This window comes from Galleria mellonella, unplaced genomic scaffold, assembly GCF_026898425.1.
Source record: "Galleria mellonella isolate WM207_F2 unplaced genomic scaffold, CSIRO_AGI_GalMel_v1 utg93, whole genome shotgun sequence".
NCBI lineage: Eukaryota > Metazoa > Arthropoda > Insecta > Lepidoptera > Pyralidae > Galleria > Galleria mellonella.
This window is the reverse complement of record NW_026442176.1, coordinates 1,166,199-1,187,144: the sequence shown is the minus strand read 5'-3', so window position 1 is coordinate 1,187,144 and position 20,946 is coordinate 1,166,199. Positions and strand designations below refer to the sequence as shown.

General features: G+C 29.4%; 1 protein-coding gene across 2 annotated transcripts in view; it reads left to right on the top strand.

The window, feature by feature from the left end:
- Positions 1–20,946, top strand: part of LOC113516710 (clavesin-1) — a 45,782-nt gene that overhangs the window by 13,310 nt on the left and 11,526 nt on the right. The window contains exons 1-2 of one of the 2 annotated variants that reach the window (XM_026901174.3): positions 12,086–12,238; positions 18,362–18,541. In XM_026901174.3, coding sequence (XP_026756975.1) covers positions 12,229–12,238; positions 18,362–18,541 — 190 coding nt within the window. In that variant the 5' untranslated portion in view covers positions 12,086–12,228. Of the gene's footprint in view, positions 1–12,085; positions 12,239–18,361; positions 18,542–20,946 lie in introns of those variants that run through there. The other variant, XM_026901173.3, reaches the window with a different exon arrangement.

Here is a 20,946-nt window from a genome sequence, read left to right as displayed (position 1 = left end):
TCTCCCCCCCCCCCCCCCCTATTTAACATCTTAGACAGTAAATCATAAAATCATTGCCTTATGTGGTGATTTAAAAATATATGTTTCATATATTTTTAAATCACCACAATGACGCGGGAATGTTTGCAATGCAATTATCATTAACTTATAGCCACGTGTTATGATATCGTGCTCTGACCTGACGATTGGCCATCATCCAAACATGTGCCACCACAACAGACGTGTATCTCAATATATTTTTTTACGAGTGCAACTGATATGCTAATATGCATTCTCAATATATTGTTATAATTTTATAACACAATGTTTATTTTTTCATTAATAAATTCATGCATAGAAGATTTATATATATATATATATATATATATATATATATATATATATATATATATATATATATATATATATATATATATATATACGTGTGTATATTAAATCTACTTATTAGTAGCCTTTAACTGTCCACTGCTGAACATAAGCCTTCCCCTTGGGAGAGTTTTTCCAGTAGTTGCCATGCTTGGCAGGCGAATTGGCAACAGCAGTTAGGCTTTGAAGATGTTTTAAGAGAAACGTTGCTGCCTATCCCTCACCTTCCCTTAGTCATTTCTTACGACACCCATGCGAAAAGAAGGGGTGGCCTATTCTACGCCGGGACTACATGGCAATCTAATAGGTACATTAGACATAAATAATTTTGCTGATAAAAAAGAAAAAAAAAAAAACTTAACTCTAAATTAAATTAAACGCAGAAAATTTGTTCCATGTGGCAGTGTTTGCAAAATACTGGCGGCATTACTTCGTTGTATTAATCATTGAATGCTTTCTTAATTTGAATGACCTTCGTTAATTCGATTAACTCATTTGCAACACTAACCTACAAATCATAACTGTATCTAGATCGTTTAACGTCTACAGCTCAATATTTATAAACAAAGATATTATATAATTCATTGTATAATATCGATACTTATATATGTAGGTTGTAGTCTATTGCAGAAGTATCTAGGACATTATTTTTTATATTCTATAACAACTTGCGTAGATATATTTATATGGATATTTAACCCAAATATATTATATACTTTGAAGTTTTCTTCTTTTCAGTAAATAAAACAAATATATTTATATTTATAATTGGTACATTTGTAATACTCGTATTATAAATGTTTCATCGTGAGCATTAAATATATTTTTATTTATTTATTTATTGAAGATAAACATTGTGCGGTCTACAATTTTGTTCAGTAAAAAGATATAACATACATCCATTTATCCTTTCAAACTTTCGCTTTTATAATATTAATAGGATTCTCTTATTTATTACTTACTTATTAACAACAACAATAAACAACACAATATTTATTTGACTGTTAATTGAAACTGTAAAGTTTCTAGAAGTAAGTTGGTTTTATGATTCGCAGTTTAAATAGTAGATGGAATTAATTAAAAGAAAAATTGATCATTGAGTAAAATTATATTTTCCTTGCTAAAAGCAAAGAAAATATACGAGTATACCTACTTTCTACTCGTCACAGATTTCTAGATTTAGATCTAGATCGTATCGTATAAGCCGTTAACTGTCCAATGTTATATATAGATCTCTTCTTAAGGGCGGTTTTGCCAGTAGTTTTCACGCTTGGCGGGCAGGTTGGTAACCGCAGTTAGGCTTTGGTGATGTTTTAAGAAAGACGTTGATGCCCATCTTTCGACCGTTAAGTTCCCTTAGTCACCTCTTACGACACCCACGGGAAGGGAAGGGTTAACCCATTCTATGCTGGAACTACACGGATAGATCTAGATACTGATGATAAATTTAAATCTAGATAAGTACTACTTAATCTCATGTTTTCACATACATATTATTGTTTCCACACAGAGAATTTCAAAATTTCGAAACAATGGTCATGGGAATAGATATATCAGTAGTTTAGAAAGTGGGTGCTATCGTGGGAAACTATGGAAACGGTGATCAACTAAAGAAAATTTAATTCGAATAAATGAAAACGTACATACGTGAAAAGACCCTATAAAAATACCTCTTAATCGTAACTTTTTTCGAATACTCAAAAATCAAAATTATTAATCAGATTTGTTTACATGTGATGTATAAAAAATAATTCTATAAAGATGGAATGGAATGGAGAAAAAAAAATAACCTGTCCATGTCCTTCTTCGTTCCATAAAGTACTTGTATACCAAATTCCATAGTGTTTAGTTGAACCGTTCAAGCGTTAAGAGGTAACAATAAATAAAAACTCACTTTCAAATTCATAATATCAGTAAGGATTAAATCAATATAGTAGTGAATCGAAGCCGAGCTTGGCATTTGGACTGCATTTGTGACTAGTCAGGAACTAGGTGAATGGTCGGCCGGCCGCTAGCAAGAGCGCATTGCCCTCGTGCCTACCACGCACCGCACGCAGTTCTAGGTCAAGGCACATTACTCAAGTCAACAACGATAATGTTACGCGACTGAGTTTTATATTTGGTTTACATCTACGGTCTTATTCGAAGTTAAACGTGCAATAGACAGGTGTTAAGTACATGTTTAAAAGTCTCACTAGAATAGGGCGTCTAACGTTTACTCATAAATAAACATAAGTTAGACATTGTATAAATAATAACCAATGAGATTTGCACAAAAAGAATCGTAATTTAAACACTAAATAATGTTTAATCGCATGGACAGTTTTGTTAAACAAATGTTTAGATATTTCTTTAATTTTTTTTTCGTAGTAAGTCCGTAAATTTATTTCTTTTAAAAGGCGGCAGTGAATACTGTTACTTCGACATTTCTACTATAGTGTCTAGTGTGAATTATACCGATACAAATATTTACTTATGGAGAGTGCCTTCTCGTTTACATGAACAAGTTTATGGTCATCTGTGTTTTCGAAACCATTCGCTAGAAATACGGATAAGTTTTCAATACAAATTATCTACATAAACGCTAACATAATAAAGAACGTAAAAGGAACTCAGGTGTCTATATATGTATATGCACAACGGAAATTTAAGAAAACTTTAAAAATGAACATAAGTTTTAAAGGAACACCAATTATACCAACTGTTGTCACGATATGACGCGACGAAATAACCCCAAGGTAAATTAATTTGCAAATAAGCGTACAAATAAGTTTGCAAACTCTTACGTGAACTGTACCATAACAATGTGGTATGGCCTTTCTCGTGACGTGTTTACTTCGTCCTATAACCTCGAATTCTTCAGATGTAGCATAAAAAAGCACATAGTGAACTGACATACTGCGTCCGACCATTAAGACTAGAACATTATCTTTTTGGTTGGTTTTCACATTCACGAACCATGTTATTTCTGCACTTGCTCAGGGTCAGTCAAACGTCGTGCTTGAATAAAAAAATATTATATTTTACCTCAATATTCTATCTGTTATTGCAAAATTTGTGGCTTTTAACCACTAATTTTGCAATTCAAAGGTTTTCAACTTAATAAAACCATATTATAATTATATCTGCATGCATTAATGCATATCAATTATGACGACCTTGGTAGTATAGTATAGAGGTTAAACACACTGCCTCATATTCTGAAGGTTTCTGGATTGATCTCTGCACAATGTAAAAATTTGTATTGTATTTTATTGGTCGGAGAATTTCTATATTATCATTCATAATCCTCATTTCAGTCGTTAACTATTCACTAGAAAACATAAGCCTTCTTCATTAGGAAAGTTTTACCAGTAATTGCCACGTTTAGCAGGCGGGTTGGCAACCGCAGTTAAGCTTTTAGAGATGTTTTAATAGGGACGCTGCTGCTGCCCTCTACCATTAAGTTTTCTTACATCCACGTGAAAGGAAGGGGTGGCCTATTTTGTGCCGGGATAACATGGCTATTTCTATATCATCATCATCCACATATCAGCCTTTAATTGTCCACTGCTGAACATAAGCCTCCCCTTGAGGGGTTTTGCCAGTAGTAGTTGCCAAGCTTGGCATCCAGATTGGCAACGACCGTTAGGCTTTGAAGATGTTTTAAAAGGGACACTGTTGCCCATACCTCGCCCTTTCTTAGTTGCCTTATACGATACCCACGGGAAAAGAAGGGGTGGCCTATTCTATGCTGCCATTTATATATTGGTATGTATTTAAAATAAGTAATTTATTTATTTTTATTCATTTATTTCGACTTTAATGCACAGTAAAATTCTATGTATATTTCGCGGACTTACTCATAATATCGGACGGTGTTCTCTACTAGTCAACGATTGGACAAACTGAGAAATAAGTAGGCGGTGCATTCTTAGATAGAGGAAAAATAAAGTTATGACTCAGAATAACCAGCAAGATTAAGTTTTAACGGAAAGTGATTATGTGATAGTAATTATGTATATCAATTGTCTATTATCCATAGAGCAAGTTGAACTTAGTTTAAGACTAGATGACGCTGCGCAATATATTCAATAGTATTGTTTAGTAAGTAACAATTGACGTTAATAATGATTTATATCTATTGAATATTTTTATAAAAATTATGATCTATATTATGATAATTAAACAAAATTTTCAACCTTGGATAATTAATATACATTTAGTATAATTAGCCAACTTTAAAAAGGACAAGGTTCTCTCAATTCAACAATATTTTCTTTGTGTATATGTTACGAGATATTTTCGCTAATTCTACACGGATTCCAACCACTCTTTTCATAATCTATGAAGAATACTCCCTTTTTGGTTTCTAAAGTCAGTTTATACAAAACAAAATCTTAACTTACTTCCTTGATTATTGTAAATACGAAACCAATTAAATATAAACCTTTTCGTTTATATTTTATAACAAAAAGAAATTAATACAAAGAAAAACAGATATATAATTTAATAACGAATCGCACTATTCATATAGTAATTTATCTGAGTCATACTCATAGTGTGTTCCGCTCTAAGGTTCCACTATATTACATTTATAGTGACGTCTTGTATGATGTCATTCAAAACACAGTATACATATATGGCAAAGTTGCGTAGGAATTGAATAAACAAAAGACATTTTTTTACCTTTTAGAGATACTGGTAGAATTTTTCGCTTTATATCTTTGTGTATCTTGTATATATATAAAAATGAATTGCTGTTCGTTTGTCTCGCTAAAACTCTAGAACGGCGAGACCGATTTGGCTAATATTAGTCTTGAATTATTTGTGGAAGTTCAGGAAAGGTTTAAAAGGTGAATAAATATAAGTTGTTAACTATCTTTTAGAAGTTTTTTTATGAAGATTTTATTAATTATGGATTTAAGTTTGTTTTAAGTTTATTTTATACAATTTAAGTTTAGATCTTTTATTTATCGATTAAGGCAGTACAAAGTCTGCCGGGTCAGCTAGTAAGTATAATAAATACGACTTGGCTAATTAACGATTTAAAACTATTATTTTAATATGTATCTACCAAAGTTTGTGTATATTCGTTATTTATACGTATTTTCTTTTCGTTTCTTGTTGTAATTATTTATTAGAATAATTTTATATATATGTAGGTTTATTTATGAATGATAATAGGAGTGGTAAATATATGCTGACGGGATACCAATAAGGGGTGATAAGTGAGAATGAAAAGGCAGGTCATTTACCTTACTGTAATGAATACACCTGGAATTCTTGCAATGGTTTTAGGGGCAGCCACAGAGAAGTTGACCTGACAGGATAATTGCTATGAGGCTGGTTGTCCCCAATACGTTTACTTCCGTTGGAGGTAGATCAGTTTTTTTTGTAGTAGATATCGTTATAGGGTTAACTTTCATGTTGGCTGCATATTAAGTTTTGCGACGATTCATATCGTTGTTTTCTTTTTTGGGAGAGCAAAATGTACTTATTTTATCTGTAGCAGTCTCTTAACTTGTTTCTTATTTCATGTCCTAAAATTACGTTTTTCAATCATATCGCACACGTCTTTTCCACATATTACTTACTATATACTCGGTGTATCTTTTGTGAGACATCGATAAAATAATAATAATACTCTCTGTCCTCCGATAAGGACTAAGGACCCGCTTCCTGAGATTCGCTAAGTACATATCAGATAGGTCACGACCCCTCGTCTTATTCAAAGTATACTAAAACGATTATAATAGACGATGGTATGTAAATGTATACTTTCTTATGTCATTGACCTCGAAACGATCCATGAGCAATACGAATTTTGAATTTGTAGGTACTATAATCGGTTTATAGTATTTTTTCATTTTAATTGTAAGTTTATACAGGTGTAAGCTAAGGATAATATTTTTTTTTTTTTCAATTCTGAAAGGCTTTTACCTTGTAATTTAACAATATACTCTCTATCTACCCTATGAAGCATCTAGCATGAAGATATGTAGAATTTAACCTTATTTTTAAATAATACAAATTGTATAAAAATAATTATAATAAATTGAATTTACTATAAACTATGTAATATAACGCCATCTGTTATTTAGTAGTAAGTAGTAAAATGTTTTATTATATGCTACTAGATGGCATTAAAATGTCCATTATAAAATGTATGTTCGTATATTATGGACAGCGTATTAAAATACTACGGCTAACCGCAAAACAAATATAAAATTTCAATTAATATTCTCAGAAGTTGGAAAATCAGTGAAATAATGGTCTATTTCATTCATTTTTCTAAATAGTGTATCAAAATAAAACCATATATATTAGTTTTTATGCTACACCTTCAGAAATACAACTGTGTCGGAAAAACATACAAAAGAGACAGATAAACAATATTTCTAAAAATTATTGTTTGGCTTCTATTGCTCTTAATAAAAAATTTCATGTCTATTTTTACAATTAGTCTTCATGTACTGTAATGTACATGTACAGACATCGTCTAGTTACAATTTTATCATATTAGTAAGATTATTATAAAAAGTACTAAAGTATCAATAATCAAATTTAATTAAAACCGTTGTCATTCAGAATCAATTGCTCATTGTCCACTTGCATCCATTGACCCTGCAATACATTCATACACGATAGAGGTCATCGCTCCATCTAGTGAGAAGTCGCCCTACACCGTGTTACATGAAAGTGACCGGTTAATACACTATTAATGTACACAGTAAGAGCTGAAAGAGTAGCCTTTATTTTATTTATGTAATAAATTAGACGTTTATACAGAAAATATTATGGCTAGTAATCATTCACTAGCCATCATATTTTCTGTATACTTTACTTAAACTTAGAATTATGTCTAATTCGAATTTTTTAATGATGTTTACCATCACCAGATCGTTTAATGGATGATAATGGAATGGCATCCCCGTCCGCGCTAACGGTATACACTGGCGGAGCACCAGTGAAAGATGACAGATAAGAATGAAAAAGCAGGTCAGTTAGCCCATCTTGATGAATGAACCTGGAATTTAGCACAATGGTTTCTAGAAAGGACCACGTGGGGATCGACCAGACAGGATATGTTGCTAGACCGGATCGTTAATGTGACCAGTGTGATATTGTTTATTACATACAAAATTTGTGTCTCTTTATCATCGTTGACATTTTACGAGTTGAGAGAGGGTTGTAGGTAAGCACAATCATTGTTTCTGTTATGGATTAAAAGTATATAAATAAAGCATTAAAATTAGTTTTAAACGACTTATAGTTACAATATACTCTAAAATGCAGTTGTTATACAGCGCCATCTAGTATTAGTTAGCCGAAGTTTGTTATGACCACTATTTTTATATGTGTTGATTTACATAGGCACAAGTAGGTAATTATATATATATTTTTAAAACATACTAATATAATAAATGCACACGAAATTTGGTATACGAGGAAGTTATATCCTAATTTAACACTTATGATATTATATATTGATTCGTGTAGGCAAAATCGTGGAAAGTAGTAATATATAGAAAAGAGCCAAACCAATACAAACAAACGTATTCATGAACATAATGAACATTTATATTGTGATTTATACATGGGGATCGAATACTCAATTACCTGAATTGTATTACGAATAAAACGCCGTACCACCGAGATCGTCAAATTTAAATGTATATCAGATAAATATTGACAAATTAAAGAAGAGGATAATTAGAAGTCGGGACTTATTCACACAAAATGGTCTAAAGGTTTCGCTCATAAATTTCAAGGTGCATTTATATTAATATAAATACATAGTTAAATACACTTCACCTTATATTTACTTACGTTTAGTAGTGTTTTACTTCTATGACTCATCAAAATTATTAAAAGGTATTTACTTAACTACAAGAGGGTTGTATTAACCGCACGTTTATGTGTTTTTAGGTTAGATAATTGTTTTTAGGTATATTATGTTGTGGTAAATATAAATATTCTTACTGTGATGTCATGTCGTCTATCCAATCGTTTGAATTTTCATTGTGTTTTTACCTAATTGGTTTTTGCCTATATAATTGTCTCATGACAATCCAATAAAACATAAAGCCAACAACTCTTATTAGTTATTAAATAAAAAAATATTACTAAATTTAAATATCATGTATCAAAATAAAAAAAAAATGTTTAAAGAAAAATATAGGTTCCGAGAATTTTGGGTATTCTTTTTTTGACAGAATTTTGATATTTGTAAACTGTATTGTGGTGTACGGATATAAATACAATAAAATATATCTATGAAAGCAGCAAAACACATAATAAGAGAATTGTGAATATGTAGGGAAGGTTTTTTTGCACGTCATTCGCTTTGGGCTCATGGCAAACCATAGTAATAATCAACTCAATTTTCTGATCAGGTGAAAGTGAAGGAACTCCTGTCGATTTGGAGAAAAAATATTTGGCATTTAGGTGAACATCAAAAATTGCAACTGGTAACCCTGAAAGCAGGTCTGCTAGTCAATCGTGGTATAAGTATACTGGTAAAAGTTGTATCTTGATATGCCATTATGAAATGGTATATTTTATTGATTTTCCTGCTTCTGAAACCCACGCGTACATAGTAAATTAATAAGCTAGTCCATTATAAAAATTATATACCGCTGACATAAGTAACGTCTATAAAGATGCTGTAATTAGTAAAGTACCGAAAAAATTTATTATTATATTATTATTATATCAGCCGTTAACTGTCCACTGCTGAACATAGACTTTCCTAATAACGAAAGTTTTGCCAGCAGTGACCATCAGGTATAAATGATAAAAATTATTTTTGTTAATACATATTGAGATGTTATCCAATAAAGCAAGTTTAATATCTATAATATTTTACCGTTGGAATATTATCTCTTAAAAGTAATTTCTTACTTACATTTTAATAAATTAATAGTTTAACGAATAAAATGGACGTTGCAATAAATGTCACAACAGGTATAGTATAGTGTACATATCGGGAGTATTGCTCTATCAAGTATCAAGAGTTTCAAAACCTTCGTTACACACAATGACTTCTGATGTCAGTTACCTACTAGACGGTGACTTTACGTGGCCTCCGAAGCATAAAACAAGTGACACTCAAATCATATGATCGAAACCCGAAAATTAACATTTGGCCTAGTTACTATCAAAATAGGATTCGATCTTGGAGCCTCCAGACAATAGTCATGCGTTGCTCGACTAAACTGCCTATCTATCTATCCTATTTATGAATTGCGCTCTTGTCGGTGGAGCTCTTGCCACTCACTACGATTTTCAGCGATTCCGTCACCTCTTGATATGACACAACATCAACTTTTTCTTTGATCTTTGTGATGTAGCTGTGTCTTGGTCTCCCCCTTCCTCTCCTTCCTTCTATTTTCCTTCTATTATAATGTTAATGTTATAAGTTACTAGTAATTATATTTTATTTATACTAATCTGCACCTAATATCATAAATAAAAAAGATTTGATTTGATTGTTTATTTGTTTGTTTATAATGGATAAACTTAAAAACTTTTCAACCAATTTTCAAAAAATTATCATATGTAGAAAGTTATATTATCAGCGAGTAATATAGATTATATATTATTTTCGAAAATCTCTTTTGAATCAAAGTCTCTTTTTCCGTAGAACAAGAGTGGAAACTTGATTGTGATTCCATCGTTCTTGCTTTAAACAATTTGCCATTTACATTAGCATACAAAACTTGACGGAGAATATTCCGAAATTATATTTATTATAAAACAAAATTTTAACATTATGATACGCTTAAATTATATAGATAGTGTTTCAATACAAAATCTTAGTCAAAAACTTTTTTAGACGGGTGCAAGAATCGGTTTCCCATAATATACATTTATTACTCAGTATATAGAACAATATATAGTATATTAAATAAATGTATATTAAATAGATACAAAATATATTGTAGGGTTGAATTGGAAAATAAAAACAATTCGTAATGATGCTAATCTTTACCGATTAGATCCTTACTCCTTACTTATAGATTGTTTTATTCGCTCTTCTAATACAGTAAATTATTTGTTATAGTAATATTTTATGTATTTAGTTACATATTATGTGTATTTTTATATTGGTCTAACTATATATAACACAAGAATATAACAAATAATACTTTGTTTCCTCAATTCATGAATGCAACGCATACTTATTTCTGTTTGCTCAATGGTTGATTGGTAGAGAACACCGTCCAATGTTAAGACCACCAAATGTACATAGAATTTCACTGTACATTAAAGTTTAAATAAATAAATTAAATTCTTTGATTTACGAGTAAAAAATTAAAGTATGTTTTCGTTTTTAAGTAATTGAAAATAGCAGTCATTTTAATTAATACATACATTTCAATTTGTAAGCAATACGTGTTATCTATACTATTGTATATCAGAAAAATTCATATATGAAAAATCGAATAGATTTGGAAATTTTTTAATTCAATTTAATATGGACTTGTAACACTGAAAAACGTCAAATGTTGTAGTAACAACCATTTTTTTGGGGCTCTTTATTTGGATAACCTACTTTTTCAGAATTTTATAATTTTTGTACTCATACTCTCATACTAGTATTTCATATACCTAAATAATTTTAAAGGTCTTCAAGACGTGGATTAATCTTTTTTTTTAAATATATATTCCACAATATCTTCTCCAATTCTGAATATAGTTTATTACTTCATTTTGTAATTGATGAAATTTACTCACTTGCTATATCTAGGTATGTTTGTTATTAAATTGCTATAATTTTTTTTTTTGTAAGGCTAAATTTTAATTGATAATTGTCCCAATATCGAATTTGCACCGCTGTCGTATTAGATAATAGAAATAACACTTTAACTAAAAATATTAATTGTGTCTATTAGTACAGCACACATGCGAACGAACTGGATCTAGTAATGAACTGGATCCCCTAGATCTAGTTCGTTAACTTTTACACATGAAAAAAATTACGCCTATAATTATGATTCACATTTTTAGCGGTGTGGTTTCGGTATAGAATAAACCACTTCTTTCTTTCCGGTGAATTTTGTAAGAGGTAACTAAGGGAACTTAGTGGTTGAAGGATGGGCAGCGGCATCCCTCTTTAAGCATTACCAGAGCCTAACTGCGGTTACAAAGCCACCTGCCCAGCGTGGCAACTACTGTCAAAATCCCATTTATGGGGGAGACCTATATGGGACCTATGGGGGAGATATCAGCATTGGACAGTTAACGGCTGATATAATGATGACATTTTTAGCTAAAAATTTTTAACAATATTTAAACAAATTTCTCATATGTCATCATATGCAGTATAATATCTTTATTTCAGATAACAAAATTTCATATAATCAGGCCTATTGAATATATCGTGTTTCATAATTACCTACCTATACGACATTTTTATTCGATTTGCATATAAACATATAGTATATAAACTATTACAATAAATATATAAATCTTAAAAGTTTGGATGTTAAAATGTTTGGATAACTGTTAGTTGTTGGTGGATAATCATACTAAAAACGCTAAGTGAAATTGAATAAAATTTTGTTCACAGTCTATTTATTGGTAGATCGATTTATTTATGAATTATTTATTTATTTATTACGTTACTATATGCAGAATTAAAACATAAATATTCTTAATATTTGAATCAATGCCGCATTTTACAGGGTAGTTGATATTTAAAAAAAATGTTGAAGATTAATCAAGCGCGAGTGCGGTATTGGTTTCTTAATATAAATCAACGTTATAGGTGCGTCGGCGCAGTTACGCGCACGCTCTCCGAGCAAGTCCATCCTTACAAGGAAATATTATATAATTAAAAAACCGGTGCAAAAAGTTTTATTCACATCTTGAAACATGGGAAAATGTAAGTATCTTTTAAATAGTTTCATGTAATTTAGTCCATTTTAATGTATTAGGTATCCAAATTAAAAATAAAATTAAATCATAATTATTAAAAATGTAATTGTCTGCGCTAATAAAAACAAAAACTTCTTCACTTCAAATTAATTAAATAATTTTTATTATAAAATAATATTTACTGCAGATTTTGAATCTACCGTACATTAAAAAAAAAATAAAAAAAATATTTTAATATAATACATATTAAAATATAATATATGGATAATTTCACTGCATATCAATTTAATGTGAATTTGTGTAATTAATAATATTTAAAAATTTAATATTGTATTTTCTTATTCGACTTTTATTTAATTTATTCTAAATTATTTTGTATTATATATTAATATAAATTATTTAAACATTAAATTCAATATTAAAAATAATTAGTTGTATATACACAATTATGATTAATGCTACATAACATTTTAAGCAAAATGTTCAAGTGCGCGCCTACCTACATATTTTTAACAAGACAAAAAATAAAATTCTTCCAAACCGGTCGATTGCAAGTCACGAAATTGTCTTTTGAAGGTATGTCAGCTTTTAAAATCCAGATTTACCTTATTCCAATTTCGAACAAGAAAATATATTCATAAAAAAAAACTTTTTTAAATATTGATGAAATCAACGGCCTTCGAATTAACTCGCTCATCTTTATGAAGAGCATTATTTTATTATTCAAGTTTAATTTAAAATCATAATTTAACGCGTCATATGCCCATAAGTTTCGCATTCATCTTCATAATAAAATATAGATTCATTATAAAATTACATTACGTTTATTTTTATATAACTAAGAATTACTTACAAGACGGATATTGACATCTCAGGTTGCGTTGCTTTCTGAGATTTTCAACTACTTTCATAGAAAATGTGTTTGTTACCACATAACTCCATCAGTTGTAAACCGATTTGGAAAATTCCTTTATATCTGAAAGAATATACTTACAGATTGACCCCAGAGAAATTTTATCAAAATCTGTTGTTAGTAGTTTAGTTTTTAAATCAAAATAACTAGTTTTGTTAAAATTGAAGTGGATTTTTTTTGTGGAACACCTTATATGTATTCGTACATAGTAGCGATATCCTCTATCAAATAGATGTATTATTATATTACCATTATTTATCCTATATAACCATTTTTTTTTGTGAAATTGGAATAATTAGAATATTTTAAGGACCATAAGTGTTATCAGCGAAATCAAACGTTTGTCAAAGATCGAGCAACAAGATCAATTTCCTACAGAAAAGTATCCTAAATTTTATGTTAGGATATAATATAATTTATCCGTGTACCAATATCATAAAAATCTATTTAGTAGTTTCTGCGTAAAAGAGTAACAGGTATTCGTATCCATATATCCATCTCTTTAGAAAAATATTTAATTTATAACAAACTGAATAGAATTCACCTTTTACCACGTTTATTATTTTGTATGTTTATTGTAATATATATAGTAAAATGGATATAATAATAGTAGAGATGAATAAAGAAATATATCATTATATATATATATATATATATATATATATATATATATATATATATATATATATATATATATATATATTAATTATCTTAATTTTATATATTCTCATTAAATATTTTATTTATACACTGAATGAAATCTAAAATAAGAATTATTTAAATTCTTGCTTTAAATAATAGTGTTACAGCCGATATCATGAAGAAACTAAGTTACTATTTTAGACGAGAAAGAAAAAAGAATCTAGTGCTAATAGTGTTTATGAATATTTCCCAAAAGAATATGAGTGAAATATGAGAACTAATGTTTGAACTTTTCTTACAAAACTACGATTATGTCTCTATCAGAGTGCGTCATGTGATTTTTACAAAGATTAAAAATACATCTGCATCTGCGTTTACGTCAATAAATTCGTGTGGAAATCTTGGTTTCCGAAACAATTCACTAGTAATGAACGTAAACGCTAGTTACAGTGGTAACCTGTCATTAACCTATTAAAGAAGATATTTAAACACGGACATGTAGGTACATATATGTAGGTATTTTTATAGTCATAAGGTAACAAATAAAGGTACTATGTATCAATTCAACTTAATTTACTTCCTCATTTTGATATCATTTCAAAATGTTCCATTTTAAACAACATTTCAAAGTCATAATACACGTAGCCCACATCTAAATCACATTAAAATTCATTGTTATTTAATTATGTCATTAATTTTTAATCATGTTGTACACATGCAAGTTGAGGCAATTACTACGGGCGATCTGTACAGGAAACAAAGTGTTATATGTTTATTCAAGTTAATTATTTAAGAAGTTAAAAAAGAAATAATTTATTCCTACATATTATGTTCACATATATTTTCATACATTTCGTTCCGTAAAAAACATGCCGATAAATCATAAAATTTTTGGTAAACAAATTACAGATGTAAATTTTGTACAATAAAAACTTAAAAATTAAACCGACTTTAACCGCGGCATATGCGCTTGTTTTCATTTAAAAACTAAACCACTAGACCGATTTTGATGAAATTTCTATGGAATCAATTGTGGAAGTATATCTTTTTACATAAAAAAAAAAGAATTTGCCAAATCAATTTATAAATGACGGAGTTATGAGATAATAAGTATACAACTGTACTGAGAATCTTCTCCTTTGTTGAAATCGATTGAATATTATACCTTACATACTACCTAATGTCATTATCTTTGCTATGGTGTGATATAACAATAATTAACCGCTAACGATTCAATGTTTTCTCATAAAATATTGATTACTTTATACCTATAGGTACCTATTTCAGTACTTGTTAACTTGTTAAAAAAGAATAATTATTATTTTATGCCCATGCTTCTCGGTTTAAATGATGTTACAATGTGCATGGGTCAATTAAAAAAACATTAGTGTTTGGTAAAAAAATATTTTTAAACTACTAACGCCACTTTCGTCTACGTAACTGGAATATATTCTTCTCAATTTCAAATAGGAAGTATATATCAAATTTGATAAATGATGAACTGTTAAAAATCCAAGAGGTAACAAACAAGCAAATAAACAATACCACTTTCACATTTAAATAATTAGAAAAGATTTCAAATTTCAAGAACAATTATACACATATGTACAGTATGTTTACTATAAGAAAATTATTAAAAATGTCTTGAGTAAATCAAGATCATTAGCATCCTTTTAAAGTACCTACGCATATTCTACCAAAAGCACTAAATATTTTGCTTAAAGGGGCGTGGATCAATAAAGAACAAAAAATTAATTAGCTTCAAATTATTTATCATTTTTAAATTTTTGATTCACGAAATATCTGCCTTAATATTTCTATAATATGAATGAATTAATAAATTATGTTTGATTTTTTTTTATTTTTTTTTTATAGAATATATTATATTTATTTGTGATATTTATAACACGTAGATGTAAGGTGTATATAATAGATAGATTATGTTTTTTACATATTTGTATATAATTTAAACAATTTTATGTGATAGTATGTTTCTGATATAAATAAATTTTATTTGCATTGTACAATATAGGGAACAAATAAGACAATAATAAATGTGACGATACAGTTATATAAGTACAATAAGGCGGTCTTATTACTGAAAGCGATCTTTTTAAGACTGCCTTAGGGTAACGGACTTATTGTTATACAACTAGGCATAATAATATTAATATTAAGTAAGTTTGAAATAACGTGATTAGATTCTTAGTTTTAAATGCATCTAACGACATTCGATTTCACACTGTAGTATAGTAAATATATGTGTCAATTTAGATTATGGTCTAGGTATCTGTATATAAAATATTATTAAAAGACGTATTGTATAAAAAACATCATCATCATCATCATACGAGCCGTTGACTGACCACTGCTGAATATTAGTTTCTTTCATAGACTGCTAAAAGAAAAGGTCCCGAGTGACCTGCTACAATACATTTGATCGTCGCTCTATCTAGTGGAGGGTCGTTCTAACATACATTGCGTTTATCTGTACGGATCACCACTCAAGAATCTTTTTTCCACATCGGTTTTCGGTTTTTCGAGCTATAGTTTGAGATAGCGACCAACCCATTGCCACTTTAGCCTGCTTATCCTTCGAACATTCATGATATGAGTATTTGATTATGAGTAATATGAATTCTGGTTATTCATAAAGAAGCATTCATGGCTTCTTAAAGGCCACTTACAAGCAAATAACTAAAACCGGGATATCTTAGGTAAGCAAGTTTTGTATAAAGCATTTCAACACACACACACACACACACATATATATATATATATATCTTATGACTCATTATATTTACCTGAGTGGAAATTTGTTGTTTGTGGTTAGTCTTTCGGATTAATGAGTAAAGTCCGTAAAAAAATTCCATGCAACGAGGAAGAAACATTATTCCGATATTCCATCAGTTTAAAATTGTTAAAATACAATATGCCATGCATATCTTTGCATAAATATATTAATCTTGTTGATTTTTTGATCGACGAAAACCTTAATAATATTATCTCAAAATTGTTTAAATATAAATAAGTTAAAAGGCGAAAGATTTATGCGTTTTGAAGGGAAACCAGAGATATATAAATAAGTTAATAAAACAAACAGCAGAACATCTCTTACTTAAGTATCTACGTCATTAAATTACACGTGCAATATTAATTTGTTTAGTAAACTTTGCTTGCTCAGTACTTTAAATTTACTCAATATGTTGTGGAATCATTATTTTTTGTGTATTCACAAAAAATAATTATAATATTTTAAAATCTTTCTGACAATCCTGAATGATATTTGTGTGTACAATTAAACATATGTTGAAAATTATGGAAAGCAATAGATTTCCATAAGAAGTTAGGTACTTACTATTCTTATTTGATTCTTACTCATGTCTATATATAACTACATACAATTAACATGAAATAGAAATCTCTAGCATCCTTGTAATTTAATATATACTCTACAAATGATACTGAACATTTTTCTCAAAGAAACAAGTCAGAAAAGATAAACAAATGCTGTTTAACTATCGTTCTTTGTGAAACGACTGCCAATTGCAACATGTATTGCTAAAAGACGATTTAAATTAGTTCTAGTACCGTAGTATTGTTAACCTATATATTTAAAATACAATGCCAACCGCTAGCCACTTAGACCAAGAAGTAGTTGCCATATTACAAAAATATTTTTATTTTCTTTATTAGGAGGTCCAAAAGGGGTACCTACTCAAATTTACCATTTTTCCCCCTTATCTCCGAAGTTTGTGGAGCAAAAAATCAGAGTAATCACAGTTTATAAAGATATATGTAAATATTATACAAAAAATGTAATAACGAAGTTTCTAAGTAGTATCGTTTTTGAGAAATTATTAAAAAACCTCCAAAAACAAACTCAGTAATACGGTGCAGTTTTTAACACAGTTATAGTCCAAAACAAGATAATACAAGTATGTATCACCTATTCAAAGCAAATAAAATATTCTATTCTATTGTATCCTTTAATTGTAGTATTAATAATAATAACTATGAGATGTCTATTTCGTATGCGAAATGCAATAAATTTATATCATATGTATATATGTGCGGAACCCTCAATATATGAGTTCAACTCGAACCTAATGGAATATTAATCGTATTAAAGCTATCGATGTTCGTTGGTAGAGTACCAATGAGGGATTTTTTATATCGCAAAAGTGGCAAATAAATATACAGCCCGTCGAATGGTAACCGGTCACGGCAACCTGTGGACGCCTGGAATACTAGGAGTGTTACGTTACGGTTTTCAACGTTATTAATGCACAAGGATTTAATGATAACTTTCAGGTACGATGATATTGAAAGTAACCTGACAAGGTATAACAATGACATGTCACTTGCAACTGATATCTATGATATCTATAAATGATGGTTTCAATTTTCTATCTTCTAGGTATCAAAAAAATCTAACCCTGGGACGTAAATATTATTTTATTACATATAAATTTAAATACGTAATTGGCTTATTATGGTAATCTAAATTAAAATAAATGAGACCTTAATTAAATAAAGTATTAAAAAATTAATTAACTAATATTTTTGTTTCAGTATCACAACATATGCTGTCGGACATAGATAAGCTACCGGGTGTTCAATTAGGAGATTTTCTACTACAGTTCGAGCTAGATGAACCCAAAGAATCTGTGAAAGAGATCGCCAAACGAGAACTGAGAGAGACGCCAGATGTTGTCAAACCTGCAGTTGAAGAGTTGAGAAAGCTGCTAAAAGGTAAATTTAAATGTCATTTTTCGTCCTTATGGTTTATATTGCATCAGAGCCTATTTATAAATTTTATAGCATTTACAGGCTTTAATCCCTTAGGATCGAATGTTCAAAAAAAATTATGGAAGTTGGTTGCTTGATAGATCGATCGATCGATTGATAAAAAAGAATTGATTTATTGATGACTTGATTAGTTGATTGATTGAAATCTAAATAACTCACAAACGATAAATATAGTATCTGAGCGGTAAATCAAGTAAAACAGTACGGAATGACGAATGTAAAAAACGCAGCAGTAGGTCTCAAATTTTGCAATAGTCCATAATTAATTAAAATCTATTTTGTAGTTATCTTTGTATTAAAGTACAGTTTAAAGTTAAACCTGAATTAGGCTTAAATAAAGTAGTACCTCTTAGTAACATATATACTTGAAGTGTTTCTATAGTAAACAAACCAAAAAGTTAATAATAGCTAAACATATGCATATTAATGAAATACGTACAGCTATATTTATATAATTCCACTAGACCTATTAATAAAACATCTATACATCACAGCGAGTACTGACGTATGACGATACCTTCAACAATGATATAAAAATTATATGCTTAAAATACGTACTAATTCCAAAGAAGCATTTCAATTCATCTAATTTTTTTGGTGACTAAGCTTAATAATTGAACAAGGTTTGTCCCATGATAGTCCAATATTAATAAATAGATACTACACCTACAGATAACCCATAAACATAATCACCCAAAAAAATAGGTTTTTACGTATTTTTTTTGAAAATATGTAAGTACCTAATCTTACATTAAAAAATAGATAATAGTAACATATATACAAAAACAGCGCCATCTAGTATCGAGTTCTGTAATTATCTCTTTGTTTATGGATTTGAAGTAAGACCGCCAATGCAATACATTATGACTGGGGATTCCGTCGACGCTGAATATGAACGACAATCACGTGTTCACTATTACTCTGCTTGGTAACGTGACTTCCTGGTAACGTGTTAGGTAGGAAAAGCAGTAAAAAAGTGCATATTAAGTAACTTACAAGCTTTTATTTAGCTTGCGTTATGTAAATAAAAATATGTAGGTATATTCGTATGTTGAAATTCGGGAAACTTATAAAAGATAGCTTCCAGCCAAAATGTCTGGACTGTCAGAGATAGAGACAAATGATTCTTTTTTATAAGCCCCTCGTCGTCTGCTAACACTACAATAAATAGTTTCAAGACACCGATTCATATAAAAACAGAATTTTTATAAACAGGGACGCCATTATCGATGCAACATCCACAAAAACCAAAATCGTAAAAATATATAGAGAAATGCGTTTTCAAAAAGTACCTTAGCCAAGAAGTTGAAAAAGTAATGAAAGTGTATGGAGCAAATAAGTTTCTTGTATAATAATAGCTAAAATATATGCATATTAAAAATACGTACACTATATTTATATAAAGTTCCACTAGACCTATTAATAAAACATCTATACATCACAGCGAGTACTGACGTATGACGATACCTTCAACAATGATATAAAAATTATATGCTTTCATCTAGGTAAATACGTACTTACATAAGTGACTTCCAAAGAAGCATTTCAATTCATCTAATTTTTTTGGTGACTAAGTTACGCGATTACATCACCAACTGATCTGAACTGATTTTCAAAATTCCTTTTATAATTGAACAAGGTTTGTCCCATGATAGTCCAATATTAATAAATAGATACTACACCACTAGACAAGGCCGTCTGGTACCAAACAAAACAGAGCTTGTACTATTAGTACCAGTCAACTGATAGAAACAATTAAAAACAGTTTTTATTACAGCTAATAAAAAAAATACAAAAAGATGGGCATATTTATGAATAAACGTTTGTATTGTATGAGGATCGTGTCCGCAACCATAATTTTGTGACAATTAAAATGGCCGTTTCACTTTGCGAAACAAAAACTTATAGACACACGATTCAAAATTCAAATGTATTAAAATGTCGCTTTACTGTAAATGTACTTACCTGCCTTCCATATGTCCTTAGTAAAATTGTGGTATAATTTTAGACATACATTTTAGTTATAAACTTAGGTAGTTTGTAACCGGTGAGATAATAATTTGATATTTATCCTAATGAAAATTGCTATCGTATTCCGTTCCGTCAACGATGATTACAGTAATAAATAGCGTCACCAACATCAACCAAAAGGTCAAGAATGTTGTTTATTTATTATAGTATATACTAGATTTTTTTTAGATATCTAGAAAGATATAAACAAACTAATAGCCTGTCTTGATAGATGTAGAACACTTAGAAAGTAAACTCATTCAATATCAATGAAATTAAAATAAAACAAAACTATTGTACAAAATTAAGGTTTAATAAGAGAATTAAATTTTTCCACA